General features: G+C 41.5%; 1 protein-coding gene across 4 annotated transcripts in view; it reads right to left on the bottom strand.

The window, feature by feature from the left end:
- The window catches only part of LOC119654866 (centrosomin), a 125,261-nt gene that overhangs the window by 16,995 nt on the left and 91,081 nt on the right, over positions 1-17,185 (bottom strand). For 2 of the 4 annotated variants that reach the window (XM_038060455.1, XM_038060456.1), the window contains 5 exons: positions 13,445-13,680; positions 9,490-9,648; positions 9,325-9,423; positions 8,361-8,564; positions 1,499-1,690 (listed from right to left, as the gene is read on the bottom strand). In XM_038060455.1, the coding sequence (XP_037916383.1) occupies positions 1,499-1,690; positions 8,361-8,564; positions 9,325-9,423; positions 9,490-9,648; positions 13,445-13,680 (890 nt within the window). Of the gene's footprint in view, positions 1-1,498; positions 1,691-8,360; positions 8,565-9,324; positions 9,424-9,489; positions 9,649-13,444; positions 13,681-13,953; positions 14,226-17,185 lie in introns of those variants that run through there. The other 2 variants (XM_038060457.1, XM_038060459.1) reach the window with 2 other exon arrangements.

The following is a 17,185-nucleotide window of genomic DNA, read 5'->3' on the forward strand; positions in this document are numbered from 1 at the left end:
GCGCCAGATTGGGCGAAATAGCTTCGGAAACGTACGCAAAAATTGTAAAAGTGCATGGTGATAGTGCTCTTAGTCGTGCTCAGGTGTTTCGACGGCATAAAGAGTTTAAGGAGGGGCGTGAAAGCGTGGAAGATGAGGCGGGGAGTGTGAGACCAGTCGAGGTGCGGACTGACGCGAATGCGCAGTGTGTGCGCGCCCTAATCCGTGAAGATCGGCGTTTAGTAGTTCGAATGTTGGCCTCGGAACTGGGTATGAACCGTAAAACAGTCAGACAAATTTTAACATGTGATTTCGGGATGAAAAAGTTGAGCGCGAAGATTGTTCCAAAGAACCTTCCTGAGAAGCAAACGCAGCATCGAACGACCGTCGCAGAAGACTGCAGAGAACAAGTGGAAAACGATCCCACGCTGCTTGATCGAGTTATTACAGGCGATGAGAGCTGGTGTTTCCAATATGACCCGGAAACCAAACGCCAAAGCTCACAATGGTTGTCTCCGCACGCCCCCCGTCCGAAAAAAGCTCGCCTGAGCAAGTCGAAGGTGAAAACCATGATTATTACTTTTTTTGATAGCCGTGGAATCATCCACAAAGAATTTGTTCCACCGAGGTAAACTGTAAATCAAGTTTACTATCGCCAAGTACTCGAAAGATTGCAAAAACGAGTCAACAGGGTGCGCCCAGACATCGTTCTTCACGACACCGCGCCGTGCCACACCGCTCTCAGCGTGTGCCAGTATTTAGCCTCTAAAGGCATCGCCGTGTTGCAACAGCCGCCTTATTCGTTCGATGTCACCCTGTCTTTTTTGTTCCTTAGAACAAAATCGATGGTCTAAGGAACCCATTTTGAGTCAATTACGGGCATCCAAACGGCCGTGACGAGGGTACTCGAGGACATCTCAGTCGAAACGTTACGAAATGTTACGAAGAGTGGAAAATGCGCTGGAATCGCTGTATAGCTGCCCAAGGGGACTACTTTGAAGGGGATGGCAGAATTGTAAAATAATTTTTAAATATAGGGTGTTTATGGAATCAGTCTCATTACTTAATTGTCTAACCTCGTATGGAATAATATTTAAGATTTTGACGATGAGGAATAAAACAATCTCCCGATATGCTTTTGGCTAAAGTGATTGCAAATATCTGCGTCACATGTTGTGCACATGTAAGGCGATGGGCGTTACAAGAGATTATTTTAATAGGAGCGAACTATTCAAGTGAATCCAGCAACAATTTATAATAAAGAAAGCAGAATTTCTGTGTATATCATTGCTGGCAAAAGTCAGTTCTGGCGCACCGACAAAAAACTAGAGGCTAACTCAATTTTTAACATCTTTATATTTTCCCCGGAAATTTTGTACAGTATTTGATCCACTTTTATTTATTTAGCCTCGAAGTATAACATATAACCTCCACGAATTGGAGGATCTCTTTAGTGTAGGTAAAATGCAAAAATGAAACACATTAAAGCGATAAAGCAAATAAGCCATAAAATCCTTACTTGCATCTCTTCCATTAGACGTTGCTGTTCTTTCAATTTTTTATTGCGATCCTCGAAATTCAATTTTTCTCGTTCTAATTCAGCTTTAAGTTTGTCTAGGCTCATATGCAAGGATTTATTTTCAGAGGATAATTTCATTGCTTCGGTTTCTTTTTCGCTTGTCAATTTTCTAGTGCGATCTTCATATTTTTTCTTAAATTATTTGAAAAGGAAAGAAAAGGGAGACGTGAAACACATAATAGTTAGAGAGCAGCTTCAAAATTTGGATTTTGGTCGATTTTGGCGAACAAGAAAGACTAACCCTAAAGAGATTGTTACTTTCTGAAGTTACTCTTAGATCTATTCTTTCGCTATGATAAGGAGCAAAATTTTTGGTGATTATGAAGGAAGCAGGGGGGGAGGGTATGGTCTGGCCGTTTTGCTCTGCCAACGATTATGCACGAGATGGGTATTAAAAGTGGACCAAGTTGTCACGAATGGGCACGTGGAGCCGACAGAATACGCGTAAGTCGAGCGGACGAACAAGCTGCAAATGAGAGCAAAGAAGGTCGATATCGCAGAAGACGAGAGGAAAAAGATGCTTTGGACGTCTTGAATGATAGCTGTTTGCTGTACGGGCCTGGTATCGATGATCCTGTGTAAGTATATAGTAAAAAAATGCAAAAAGTAATTTTTTTCACATGAAAAACTTTAAGGCGATTTTCTTTAAAATCTATTGCATCGACCCTTTTAAAATTTGGTACACATTTTCCCTGTATAATTCACGAGTTAACAAGAATTGACAGCGTTACCCAGAGAAACTCATATACCAATAGAATCACTTTGGCTTTTTGTTTTAGATGATTGAGACATGGGTTATAGTCGGCACCGCAAAACTTTTTTAGACACGTCTCACGAGATTTGCTGCCAACGGTTTAGTATTTAATATTTTTCGCTGAAATTTTTAGCAAATATTCTTAACATGATATTCTATAATATTGTAATATTTTCATTTAATATGCATTGCCTGTATTTCGAAAAAAAAAAAAAAAGAAAAAATTTAAATGAGTCTTCTTTCTACTGTACAGACCGTATCCCCCCCGGCCCCCCCCCCCCCTTAAGAAAAAAAAAATAATTTATGGAAGAGAATACCCAAAATGCTTTCAAATGGTGTTACATGTAAGTGTCTAGAATTACTTCAACCGCGTAGCTATGCGAGAGTGTGCACCATCTGTGTAAACAAGTCAGGTTTTTCCCTAGTGCGTTACCTATGTGGTTTCGGGTCGATCACAATTGTGTGCTGGAGGTAAGGCGAAGCGGTTGATCTGGTGAGTGGCATTTATGAAGTAGTATTTTGGATAAGCGTGTTTGATATTGTATTTTGCGCCCCGGATTAATGGGGTTAGTTCCCCAAGCCCTCTGAATACGGAATGTGTTTCCTGAATAGCGGGATTTGTTCCCTAGGAAATGGGATGTGTTTCCGGTTTGCCTCAACGCAAAAGAGATGTGTTCCCCTTAGTGTATGAGGCTCCTCACTGAGTATTATGTAAACTTATCCTTCTACATCTTTCCAGGTAGTGACTCGAACGATGCGAGGAACTCAACCTGGGCAGCCAACGCTTCCATAAACATAATTAATTAGTGTTCTTGTGTAAACATGTCACTTGTTGTCTTAAAATTTAGTAAAGTCAGTCTATTTGAAAACTGCACGTGTATTATCTTAACAGCTATTGTGAGGGGATATTATTTCAAAATATTAGAGAAAAAAGAGTAGAAAACCCTTGAATCTGGTTCACTTTAATAGAAAAAACAGTTTTATACAGTGCAATGAACACAGGAATGGGGAACACCTAATTTAACAATTGACAACCATGAGAGCCGGCAGAGCTATACAATAATCTGAAAAAAATCGAACATTTTGACTATTCAGATACGACATCATCTAACTGCTGCTCCCACGGAGCAACAATCGGCACCTGCTTAAATATCCTGCCTAGATAGTACGAAAAGATGACTCACATCCGAGTTTACACCGAAATGGATATGAAAACGCAATCACTTTCGAATAAATAAATATTGTACGGCTCGAACGAAATACATATGTAACAAGGGAAAAGGAACAATAAACGACCCGGCAATGTACATAGTCGCTATCTAACGGTAGCTTCTGCGCTAGAAATAATCTTAAGGAAAGCAGTCACGAGAAGTACGGATCTAGCCACAAAATCGTCCAAGATAGGAAAATGGAAGTGAAGATCCTTACGGTGGATGAACAAAATTGGGAGACCTTAATATGATGCACAGAATTAGGAAACTTTCTATGTGCCCAGCCTACAATTTTAATATTAAGATTCTGGTTAACTTTGTCAGTATGGATGGAAAATGTCTCATTTCCCTAGTTATCAATTGAAACAGTATATTTGTAATGATTATTGATTGGAAATTGTAGCGTCTTAATGGCTAGCTAGCGAAAGACTCTATTATGGAAAACGAAAATGATTTGTCTCATTCGCAATAAGGATTCGGCCGAACTCAATCCATTACAGGAAAAACGATAAAATTTGGCAAGAGATGGGGGAATCCCTGCAAATGCTGTGTCTTGTTGGTTTTTAGAAATGTTGAGAGAGGCCAAGAAGACAATAGCGGTGTCAGTATATATTTTAGCTTTCTGCTTCTGTCCCATAAAAACCATCAAAGATAACTGCGGATAATTTTGTAACAGTTGTCATCGTAATACACCCAGAGTGTACACAATACGTGAAGAAACTGCCTAGGCAAACCTTGAATATTTACAGGGCAAAAACATCGATGATGATTTTGTTTCGCTTTTATTTTTAAATTTCATTTCGTGTGTATAGCCTTTTTGATTTGGTCACATGAATGCTTATTACAAGTTGCCAATCGTTTGAGTAGTCTGCGTCGATTTGCATTCAACTTCTAACTGCAAACCGAAGAAGGACTGTAGAGAGGTGCAGCAACAGCGGCGCAACATATACCAAATTTTGCTAGAAATCATCATCATCATCATAAACGGCGCAACAACCGGTATCCGGTCTAGACTTGCCTTAATAAGGAACTCCAGACATCCCAGACCAATTCGATATCCCTAAAAGCTGTCTGGTGTCCTGACCTACGCCATCGCTCCATCTCAGGCAGGGTCTGCCTCGTCTTCTTTTTCTACCATAGATATTGCTCTTATAGACTTTCCGGGCTGGATCATCCTCATCCATATGGATTAAGTGGCCCGCCCACCGTAACCTATTGAGCCGGATTTTATCCACAACCTGACGAGTCATGGTATTGCTCATAGATTTCGTCGTTATGTAGGCTACGGAATCGTCCATCCTCATGTAGAGGGCCAAAAATCCTTCGGTGGTTTCTTTTCTCGAACCCGGCCAAAAGTTTGCAATTTTTCTTCCTAAGAACCCAAGTCTCCGAGGAGTACATGAGCACTGGCAAGATTTGTCTTGTACAGTAAGAGCTTTGACCCTATGGTGAGTCGTTTCGAGCGGAACAGTTTTTGTAAGCGGAAATAGGCTCTGTTGGCTGCCAACAACCGTGCGCGGATTTCATCGTCGTAGCTGTTATCGGTTGTGATTTTCGACGTTAGATGGGAGAAACTATCAACGGTTTCAAAGTAGTAGTCTCCTATCTTTATTCTTCCCGTTTCACCTGTGCGGTTTGATGTTGTCGGTTGATTGGTTTTCGGTGCTAACGTTGCCACCATATATTTTGTCTTGCGTCAATTGATGTGCAGCCTAAGATCTCGCGCCGCTTGCTCGATCTAGATGAAGGCAGTTTGTACATTCCGGGTCGTTTTTTTCCATGATGTCGATATCGTTAACATAGGCCAGTAGTTGGGTCAACTTAAAGAGGATCGTACCTCTTGCATTTACCTCAGAATCACGTATCACTTTCTCCAGGGCCAGATTAAAGAGGACGCATGATAGGGCTTCCCCTTATCGTAGACCGTTGTTGATGTCGAAGGGTCTTGAGAGTGATGCTGCTGCTTTTATCTGGCCTCACACATTGGTCAGGGTCAGCCTAGTCAGTCTAATCAATTTCGTCGGGATATCGAATTCTCTCATGGCCGTGTACAGTTTTACCCTGGCTATGCTATCATAGGCGGCTTTAAAGTCGATGAATAGATGGTGCAACTGGTGTCCATATTCCAACTGTTTTTCCATCGCTTCCCGCAAAGAGAAAATCTGATCTGTTGCTGATTTGCCTGGAGTGAAGCCTCTTTGGTATGGGCCAATGATGTTCTGGGCGTATGGGGCTATCCGGCCTAGCAAGATAGCGGAGAATATCTTATAGAGGGTACTCAGCAACGTGATACCTCTATAATTGTTGGCGGGACCTCCAACGCGCTGATATTCTGGTTTTTCAGTAGCTCATCAAAGTACTCAACCCATCGCTCCAATATGCCGATTTTGTCAGAAATCAGATTTCCCTCTTTTTCTCGGCAAGATGAGCATCGAGGTGTATAAGGCTTCATCCTGTTGACTTGTTGGTAAAACTTCCGCGCCTGGTGCGGTTGCTCCCTGTACTTTTCTCGTTCACAGACTTGTTGGTTCTCCCAGGCTTCCTTTTCCCGTCTGTGAAGTCGCTTCTCCGATTGACGGAGTTCGTGATGCCCGCGTTCTTTGGGAATGCAACATTACTCGGCATGCGGCATTCTTCCGTTCCGTAGCTTCCATTCATCATCAAACTAGCCGTTCCGACTTTTTTGCAGCTGGGGCCAAGTATCTTTGTGGCCGTATCAATGATAACATTCTTCAGGTGGTTGTGAAGATCATTTGTTGATGCTTCATCTCCAGGATCTCTGTTGACTGCGGTTATTGCAGCATCCATTTCCCTCTTGTAGCTGTCGTGGAGGGCTGTGTTGTGAATGGCTTCAGTATTCACTCTCACCTGATTGTCAGAGGGGATTGTAGGTGGTGTCGTAATTTCGAACTCGAAGCACCACGCCAACGAGATAGTGATGCCAGTCTATATTGGCCCCCCCTATATGTTCTGGCATTCATCAAGGTTGGGAGGTGGCGGCGTTCAATCAGCTCGTGGTCAATTTGGTTGAAAGTGGTCCCGTCTGGAGAGGCCCAAGTGTGTTTGTGGATCGCTTTCCGTGCAAACCAGATACTTCGAACAACCATTTCGTGCGATACTACTAACTGAATAATCCGCAGTCTGTTCTCATTGATATCCCTATATAAGCTATGGGAGCCGACGTATCGCCTGAATATGGGCTTCTTTCCTACTTGACTATCTCCAAGTATGATTTTGATATCATACTTGGGACAGGCTTCGAGGGTCCGCTCAACTGCCTCGTAGAAGGTATCCTTCTCCGATTCTGCAGTCTCCTCTGTATGGGCGTGAATATGAGGCTTATATTTCTAAACTTGCCTCGCAAGCGAAAAGTCCATAGCCTTTCGCTTATATTTTCCACGCCGATAACAGCAGGTTTCATTTTTTGGATGACTAAGAAACCTACTCCGAGCACATGGTTTACTGGATGACCGCTAATAGCTAGGAAAATTTTAAAAACAACAAAACAACTCATTGTTTAATAGAAGAAAATATCGCGGTTATTCATTCTAAGAATATGCGGAAAAATTGATGGAAAATTTACAGCGTATATGCCAGCTAATTGTTAATGACGAATAAAGTTGGATTATGTGGCTAAGGGCACGTTAGATATGGCGAAGCCCAGTCAGTATTAACAGGGTAGAAAGAACTAATTGAAAAACGACTGTTGTACTCATATTCGATTAGTATTTTTTTTCTTGAATAAACTGCATATTTCATCATACCAAAAGTACTGGATTTTTATGGAAGACAGAGACAAACCCTCTCTACTAATCTGATTTTCTTCAATTCTGACATATACCCATCTGAAAGAGATATATTTACCGATTTTATAGCATGAACAAATATTCTGGATTATATTCTATCCTTATTATTTCATTTCCTTAACTTATTCTTGTGAAAATCAGCGCTTTGATAACACGTAGCGCGTAACAATTTTCAAATAATTCTCTCTTCTGCATAACCAACGAAAAGTGGAATCCATTATAACTAAAACAATCGTGCTCCGATTTAACAAATTCAAAACCGTAAAAGTCCTCGTTTTAATTCAAGAATAAATGAATACGATCTCCTTTTCTTCTCCCCATCAACTTTCAACAAAAACAGCACAATGGTTACTATTACTACTACTAAATGACAGACAATAAAAAGCATTGCACACATCATTTGCATTCGATACTCTCCCATAAACATATCATATATCACTTTCAAACCGTATTAAACTCATGAAGTACCTCACAATTCACAGATTGGGAGTCAGATTGAAGATTTACGACAGACATGTGGACACTTAAAACGTGATGCTTTATTACTTTAGACAAGAGTCCCGCAATGATACTCACAACGAAAGTGTCTAATTTTAGATGGCAAGTGTCGTGGAAAGGGAATAAAGAAAAAAAAGATTCAAAAAAAATTTAAGACGAATAGAGACGGACGAGCAACCGCATGACCAAGGAAATAGAAAGTCTGAAAAGTATTTTTTCTTTTAAACATTTTCATTGTTACAGGAAATGCAGCCCTTTTTGTCGGAATTTCTATGTGGCGTCCAATGTGACATTTATGACTGACTGCCCAGCATGTTGTTTTCAATTTAGAGAAGAAAATTTTCCTGTAATTTGACTTAATGTCCTAAAATCCATTAGCTCACGGAAAAATTTGTAAAATTTGAAAAGCAGGAAATTCAGGTTTGAATTTGTTTCCAACGGAACTTATCTTTATATAAAACATTTCCCTAGTCTATCTCCATTACCTTTTGGTTACATCTCAAATTCTATAGAAAAGTAGGAAGCAAACTTACCTCCAAACTAGCTGTATCCTTGGCTTTTTCGTCCAGTTGTTCTTGGAGTTCAGCAATTTGAAACTCCAGTTGTTTGATGGTGTTCTCCCGATCTGTTAATGACTCATCTTTATTCGCGACGAGTTGCTCCAATTCGGTCTGTTTACTAATCAATTCGTCAGTCTTTGCTTCATAGTGTTTAACTTGTCCTTCCAATTCGCGAACCTAAGTGAGATGTTAAGGTAATGTTATGGATTTGATGTAGAGAGCTATTATGTGCATAGGAATAGTATTGAGCATTAGGGTTGTATTGATTCCTATGTCTGGGTTGCTTCATCGGGGTACCCTGGCCTGACACTATTTCGAAGCTTTGTCGGCTTAGTGGTCAGGTACCCGTTAACCAGGAGGCAGAAGTGACAGTAAATAGATCACATATCAAGAAGTGGCATCAACTCCATTACCATATGCCATGAAATGGAATCCATTAACCCAGGATAGACGACGAGTGGATCGCGCCAAAAACACATAGCGCATAACAGTGATGGAGGAGTTATGAAAAGAAAAGAAGAGCTGAAGCAACTTCTGAAGTAAAATGCTTCACAAAAGAACAGAAGATAGATATATGTAAGATCCATCCTAAATATGTTTAGCCCTTTCAGAATTATCTGTTTTTTTTTCCGAAAAATCTTCAGGAATGTATATCTCAGTTTGTATTCGAAGCGCAGTCAGTTTTGCATTTTAAAAAGATCCCTGCTTGACTGCACTCTAGCGAAAAAAAAAACAGAACACACTTGAAATAAATTTAAAGCATTCCCACATCAAATAACTAATAACTAATACTAATTTCTTCTATAAAGTCCGGCTTATATCAGTGAAGAAATAAGTACACAATCCAGACAGACAAACAGACATTTGCACAATTTCATGGAAAATAGGAAAAGTGTCGATTTGTGGAAAATCTAGGTAAAAATAGTAGAATAACAACTTTTTGTAGAATGTCAACGTCTCCCATAAGATCGCTGCGTCCCATTAGTTGATCCATGTTCTGTTGGCCTGCTGACCTCTCGAAGTGCTTGTTCTCTTCCTGTAGTAAAAAAAATCAGGCAACGTGAGATTCACTAGTGTATTTTGACTTTCAATATCACAATACCTCCAAATACTGAATTCTTTGATTCAACTCCTCAATAATTCCGTGGCTTTTTTCATCGTTCTCTTTCTGTTGTTCCTCCATCAGTTCCATGGCCTTGGCTGCTTCACATAGAAGCGATTGCTTTTGCTGGAGTTCTTTTTTCAAAATTTCGTTGTCAACCTGGAATTGTGTCAATGTCATGATTGAGTATTCAAAAATTTCTGTGAAAATATTTCGATATAAACTTTGAATTAACATTTAACAATTAAAAAGTATGGTATATAGATTTTTGTAGTATCATATATGTAAGTTGACTTGTACTGACTTATTGAAATTGGGAGTGGCCAGATGACTATCCCGCTTGACCAGAATCAACCATGAGGGGTGAGTTATTCTAAAATGGCGAAATTGTCCTCGAAGTCCCCTAGCAATAGCGTGAAACTCTACTGCAGTGTCCCGTCGAGTGTGGTTTGCACGCCGCAGTATGAGCTAAGCTCGGGAATATGGGGGGGGGGGGGGGGCTCCTTCAGCTCATCATTTAATCTTAAAGCGCGCTCTGGACATCTACTCAAGGATCATACATACACACAATATACTTTAGCTGTCTTTCTGAATATAGAAGAGGCATTCAACAACGTGAATAGCAAAGTTTTTGTTTAGGATATGAGGGATCCTAAGTCCACATCTACTTAATGTTAGATTGGATCAAATGGAGAGCAAGTTACTCCCCGTTCGTCCACGGACCTCTAGGGCATAGCACCCAAGTACACAAAAAGAAAGAAACGCTTTCGGTCCGCTGCTCCCAGGGCAGAGATGAAGTAGCGTGCGCATTGGATAGTATCTATGTTAAGAATCAGGGTAGTTCAACCTCTCCGTCCGGGTAAGGGTGGTGACGCAAGCTGACGAGACTTTGTGATGTTAGTTATTAGTTATCTATAGTATAATATAAGGTTGTTGCATATGAAGTAGCCGTTTTGGCAAACAAGTGAAGTTAGTTCCGATTTTGGTGTATCAAACCACTACCAGTTGACGCTGTTGGTGTTGAATATTGAAGTATAAATACTCCTACATTTAATCAAGGAGTCATTTCAGTTTTGACCATCGTTGAGGTAACAGAGAATAGAAAGGAAAAAAGGATGGGCAAAAGCCAAGAACTTATACTTTTTCTGTATGAGTTCAAACTCCGTCATAAAGCGGCGGAGGCGACCAAGAACATTAACAGCGCATTTGGAGCTGATACGTTAAATGAACGAACCCCACGGCGGTGGTTCGAAAAATTCCAGTCAGGCGACGTAAACGTTCAAAGTGAGCCACGTGGACATCCAGGACCATCGATTGACAACAACGAGTTGCGTTTGCTGGTCGAATCCGACACACGTCAGTCTGTGAGGGACATTGCAGAGAAACTGGGCGTACACTACTCGACAGTTTCCTGGCACTTGCAACAACTTGGAAAGGTGAAAAAGCTCGACAAATGGGTTCCGCAGGCCCTTACGGAGCAAAACATAGCGCTTCGAATAGAAATTTGCAGTTCTCTACTCACCCGCAACAGAACCGATCCCTTTTTGCACAGAATAGTGACATGTGATAAAAGGTGGATATTATATGACAATCGTCGCCAATCAGCACAATGGCTAGATGCTGATGAGCCACCGAAGCATATGCCGAAACCGAGCCTCCATCCGAAAAAGGTTTTGGTGACTGTTTGGTGGTCTATAGTTGGAATTATGCACTATTATTTTTTGGCACCTGAAGAAACGATAAATGTACAGAACTACTGTGCCCAACTCGAGGAAATGCACCAAAAATTGAGTATTCAACGGCCGAGATTGGTCAACAGAGATGATGTGATACTCATTCACGACAATGCACGACCTCATGTTTCCAGAACAACGGTTCAAAAGTTGAACGAATTGCAGTATGAGACTCTGCCTCATCCACTATATCACCGACCTTTCGCGAACTGACTACCAGTTTTTTAAGCATTTGGATCATTTTTTGGCGGAAAAACAATTTAGGAACAAAGAGGCTGTCAAAATTGCCTTCGACGAATTTATCAACACCCGACAGTTGGACTTCCATGAAACTGGCATAAATGCTCTTGAATCTCGCTGGGAGAAGTGTTTTGAATCGACTGGCACCTATTTTGATTAAATAAATAAATTTTTGTAAGCTTTACAGTCGTTTCAAATTTTAGTACAAAAACGGCCATTTCATTTGCAATAACCTAATAGTTATTAGTGCTAGGAAAGGTGTTCCTGTGGGCTGCAAGATGTGAAGCCTGTCATTAAACCAACCGAGTTGAAGCTATTTACCACCAAAACAAGCATGCCCCGATTTCACCTCCACAGCTAAATGTACAATAATGGACATTTTTCCAATGGAATCTGAGTATGCTCCTGGATCCTAAATTGGAGAATTAACATAAAGCTGAGGGTTAAGCGGACCTGCATAGTATTCCACGTCTGCAAGAAGACGTTCCTGATGAAATATGGTCTACGCCAGAGTATGGTTCTTTGGGTAAACACAAACGTGGTCCGTTCCATCCTAAAGTACGATTCTCTTGTGTGATGACATGCGCTGAGTCGGAAATACAATAGGGTAAAGCTTAATAGGATCCAAACAACCGCATGTGCAGTGCTACTGGGACTCTGCAACGCTACCCGGCCTCCCTCTAGATCTTAATATTAAATGCCCTGTATTGTGCTGGCTATAGTAGCATCCTAGATGAAGTAACACGGGAACTCTGGACATTTTCAATAGGCTAAGCTACTCGCAAACTGAGCTTCTAGAGAAATTGTGCTGTGGGGTTTCCAACCAAGGCAGTGTGGAACTGAACCGGCGATATGTTGCGCGATTATGAGAAAGTATTCTTTACCGACAGATGGTCTGTGGAATCGGAGCGGGAGTATTCTCGGATTTGGACAGTGTAGCTGAGTCGTACCTTTTTCTAGCACATGCCAGCACATTCTATGCGAAGGTGCTGGCAATATTGGAGGTCTATTAATGACTGGGGCATGATCCAAGCCCCAAGTAAAACGAAGTTGTTCTGACTGATACCCAAGCAGCCAAAACTTTGGATTGAATGGCGAAATCTTTTAGGCTAGGTTTTAAATTTTTGGAATGGCTTTGCTTTCTTAGTTGACTTGGGGAAGTTCGGATGGTCTATTTGTCCATCGTCCAGTCACAATAATATCCTTTTGAATTACATTGTGGATCAGATGGAATCACAGATTATTTCATTTGAGGACTCCTCCTGTTTCCTGAAATTGAAGGGACATCGCCAAATATTATGACCGGAAGATGCCAAGAAAGGGTGGCGGATCCCAAAGACCGCACCCTCTTAAGATCTGGGGCAGGAGAGACATCCACTGAGATTTCAACCCGTCATGAATTTGCCTTCGTTCCCGGCATCTGGATCACGAATCCTCCGGGTCAACGCGAGTAATCAAACCAATTTTTCTAAATTTCAATTTTCAGGTTCGCGTTACTACTATGTACTGTTTGCGTAATCTCGTGCGATATACTTTTTTTGTACGATGACTGTTTTATAATGACAAGAAACTGAAGTGTGCAAAAGAACCAACACACATTCTCGAGCCAGGGTAGGCTAGGGACATGCAAGCGCGTATCAGGATATATTTCAGTAGGTCGGCCCTTAGGTGACGCGGAGCTTCCGGGTGAATTTCGCAATGATCTTCAGGTTTTCAGATAGCTCAGCCCCCTCTGGATGATCCTGACCTAGGGGTTTATTTAACCATCCCAAACTGTAACAAATTTTAGGAATGTATTATGCTCAGACATCCATTGAACAATATGTTTCCATTCATGCTGGAAAATAGAGTGCAAAGAGAACAATAAACCTTTTAACCTAATTCTCAGTAATATTAATCACACACAGCTATTAAGTGAACCATGAAAACGATGACACAAATATTATAGTTAGCATCTAATATGAATCAGAAAGCATACGAACCTTAAGATCGACATTCTGCTTCAAAAGACTCTCCTGGCCATCTGATGATGAATTTGCCGATGAATTGTACCCGGGTACCTTTTGTTCCACGAAATACAATCGAAGTTTCAGATTGAAATTTTCGTTCCGTAAAGAAGCCATCTGCTCTTCGAATTCCCGAACGGAGCGACCTTGCCCCGGTGATGCATTGCCCCCATGCTGTAAACTCATGCTAGGCGATCGGTATCCAAGAGCATCTGTTTGGAAAGAATAAAAATATCTTTAATGAAACATATTCCTATGACACATACAACTGAATTTGGAAGAAATTAGTTCAATTTTGTTAGCTAAAAGATACTCTCTGGGGAGAAGTTTTAATAACCCTACCCCAAGGAGAACTTTAAGGACGACAGTCTAGTTAGGCAGTGTTTGGTGTGTCCTCTGTCCTTTTTTAAAAGTCACTTATTCACATCCTTATGCACCCGTAGGGAGACACTTAATTTCTACTCTAGATAAAATTAAGTACAAACCATTAATGATTTGTTCTATATCCGAAACAATAACCGTATTATTTGTATCCATTGTTAAGCACGCGTGAATAAACAACTGGAGGAATATTGTACGTTGTAGAAGTTAGATGCGAGGCGATCAGTGTAAAAAACGAACGTAATGTTTGCTTCAAACACGAATTTGAGAAAGAAAAAAAATGAGAAATGATGAAAACTAAAACTTTGAATTTTTCAGTGAAATTTTCGATACGAAGGAACTCTGTGTTATCGTTGAATTTACAAATACAAATGAAAAAAAAATTAATTAATATTTTGATAAATAAACAAAAAATTGCTTTCCTGTCAATTAGACGTACAGAAGTCGTAGTAGTCAAATAACAAAGTAGAAGGGTGAGGATATGCCGCGTTAGGGGGTGTATTTATTTATTGAATGGACAATAAACAGAAAAAAATCCAATTACATATTGCCCTCAGAAGGAGGAAAAAGCCAAAGATAGTAGTTTGCACTGAAAACTAAGAGTCCACGAGACCAAGTTGTCGTGCATTATCGGGGAATGGAAATACGAGGTTAGACAATTAAGTAATGAGACTGATTCTACAAAAACCGTATTTTTAAAAATTATTCAACAACTCTGCCATCCCCTTCAAAGTAGTCCCCTTGGGCAGCTATGCAGCGAGTCCAGCGCATTTTCCACTCTTCGTAACATTTCTGGAACGCTTCGACTGGGATGTCCGCGAGTACCCTCGTCGTGGCCACTTGGGTGTCCGTAATTGACTCAAAATGGGTTCCTTTGACCACCGATTTTGTACAAGGGAATAAAAAAAAGTCACAAGGTGACTTATCGGGCGAATAAGGCGGCTGTTGCAGCACGGCGATGCCTTTAGAGGCTAAATACTGGGACACGCTGAGGGCGATATGGCATGGCGCGTTGTCGTGATGAAGGATTCAGTTAGGAGCGACTCGTTTTCGCAATCCTTCGAATACTTGGCGATAGTAGACTTGATTTACGGTTTGCCCCGGTGGAACAAATTCTTTGTGGACGATTCCACGGCTATCAGAAAAGGTAATAATCATCGTTTTCAGCTTCGACTGGTCTCCCACTCCGCGCTTCATCTTCCACGTTTTCACGCCCGTCCTTAAACTCTTTATGCCATCGAAACACCTGGGCACGACTAAGAGCACTGTCACCAGGCACTTTTACAATTTTAGCGTACGTTTCCGAAGCTGTTTCACCCAATCTAGCGCAAAATTTTATCCCAACGCGTTGCTCTAGATTTCGTTTCTCCATTTTCGTGATGAGCACTACCAACACACGTCTACTTAATATGACACAGAAGGCGAAGATAGAGCGATGGTGAATATATCAATGGAGAGGGGAAGGATACCAGGAAAGGGAGAAGAGAATTTTAAGGTTGCAGGTTTACCACAAGCGCGGCAATAAAATCAGTCTCATTACTTGTCTAACCTACCTCGTAGGCTTCGAGTTCCGCGAAGGGCACACGGAACGATAGCAGCAGAAGCGGAGCAGTTCATCAGGCCTTTAAAGAGTTTATTTCTATTTTGTGGGAAGCAAGGGAGACGAAAGAAACGGAGAGGGCGGGATAGTCAACCCGGGGGAGATTCATCTTGAAGAAGAGCGAGCGAATGAATTTGCGCTGTATCTTTTCCAGGGCAAAATAATCACAATTACAGAAGGAGGGCCAAATCACGGAACAATACTCAAGGATACTTCTCACGAGGGTGTTAAAATGCATTATGGAGGGTTGAACCGAGGTGAAATCAGTACAAGAACGCAGTATGAAACCTGACATTTTGGAAGTATGGTTGGTGATATCAAAACTGTCAAAACAGAGTTTATCGTCGAAGATTACGCCAAGGTTGAGCATAGACTTCAGATAGGAGGGAGAGCAATCACCAAGAGAGTAGAAGGAAGTGTGAGAAGATTTGGGCGAGTAACACATCGAGTGGCATTTGCTGACATTAAGAACCAACTAACTGCGCACCAATGGACCAAAGTATCCAGATTTCCCTGCAGGGAAGCGCAATCCAATGAGGACGAAACGGAGAAAAAAAGCTTGAGGTCATCGGCATATAACAAGCAAGGACAAGTGAGGATAGAGGGGAAGTCGTTAATAAAGAATAAAAATAAAAGAAGTTCTAGAATGGATCCTTGTATCACATCAGAGGAGAGGGAAAAAGGACTAGAAGCGCAACCATCAAAGGAACCGCTACGAGATTGGAAAGAGAGGTAGGAGGCACTTATTACATGGCTAAAAAGTGATGTAGGAATGTTGAGAGAGGCAACTATGGATAATAGTATTTGGTGGGTAGCGGAATAGAAGGCATTAGAAAAGTCCGTGTAAATCTCGTGGACTTCCTGTTGAGAGTTGAGGCATTTGGCCACAAAGTTGGTGAGGTCCAGAAGATTAGTAGCAGTGGATCGACGTTTTATGAAGCCATACGGCCCCTTTGCTATAACATGGCTAAAGTGGATGGTTAGCCAATCACTGACGTACCTCTCGAGGATCTTGGAGCAGGACAAAAGGAGCGAAATAGGGCGAGAATTCTAAGCACGACTATAGTCACCGCCTTTGTATATGGAAAAATAAGGGCTTCTTTCACAGGCTGAGAAAACGACACTCTTCGACGCTCTTATTGAAAATAATGCAGACAGGAAGGGAAATGAACTTAGAGGTTTTAATCAGGAAGAGGTTGAGAAGACTATCGGGGCCGGGTTCGGCATTGGCATCAAGGTTGCCAGTAAGGTACTGCATCAAATAGGGAGCAGAGAGGGGATAGGCAGGAGATCCGGAGGAAGCTATACTCAGAAGGGGGAGAGAGGAAGAAAAGGGAGAGGAGTTATACATCGAGGAGATGTAACTGCAAAGTAAATTACAGGATAGCTGAGGAGAGGTAACAATGGCGCCAGAGAATTTGATGAAAGTGGAAGGGAACTAGGAGGGATTGCGCGCGTTACGGATGTGGGACCAGAAAGGCTTTAAGTTACCACGCGCCAATTCGGCTTCAACACTGTCCAGATAACCCTTCCTAGACTTATCTATCAGCGAGTTAACTGAAGATCGCAGAGCGTAGAAATGGACAGAATCTGCGCGGTTTCCGGTGGTTAAAAACTTTTTCCGCGCAGCTTGCTTTAGACGAATTCTTTTATGGATTTCAGTAGTGAACCATAATAAGTAGCGGCACAAGAATTTGGGGGAGGAAGGAACGTAACTAGGGAGAATGTCAGACAGA

This window comes from Hermetia illucens, chromosome 4, assembly GCF_905115235.1.
Source record: "Hermetia illucens chromosome 4, iHerIll2.2.curated.20191125, whole genome shotgun sequence".
In the NCBI taxonomy this organism is placed as follows: domain Eukaryota; kingdom Metazoa; phylum Arthropoda; class Insecta; order Diptera; family Stratiomyidae; genus Hermetia; species Hermetia illucens.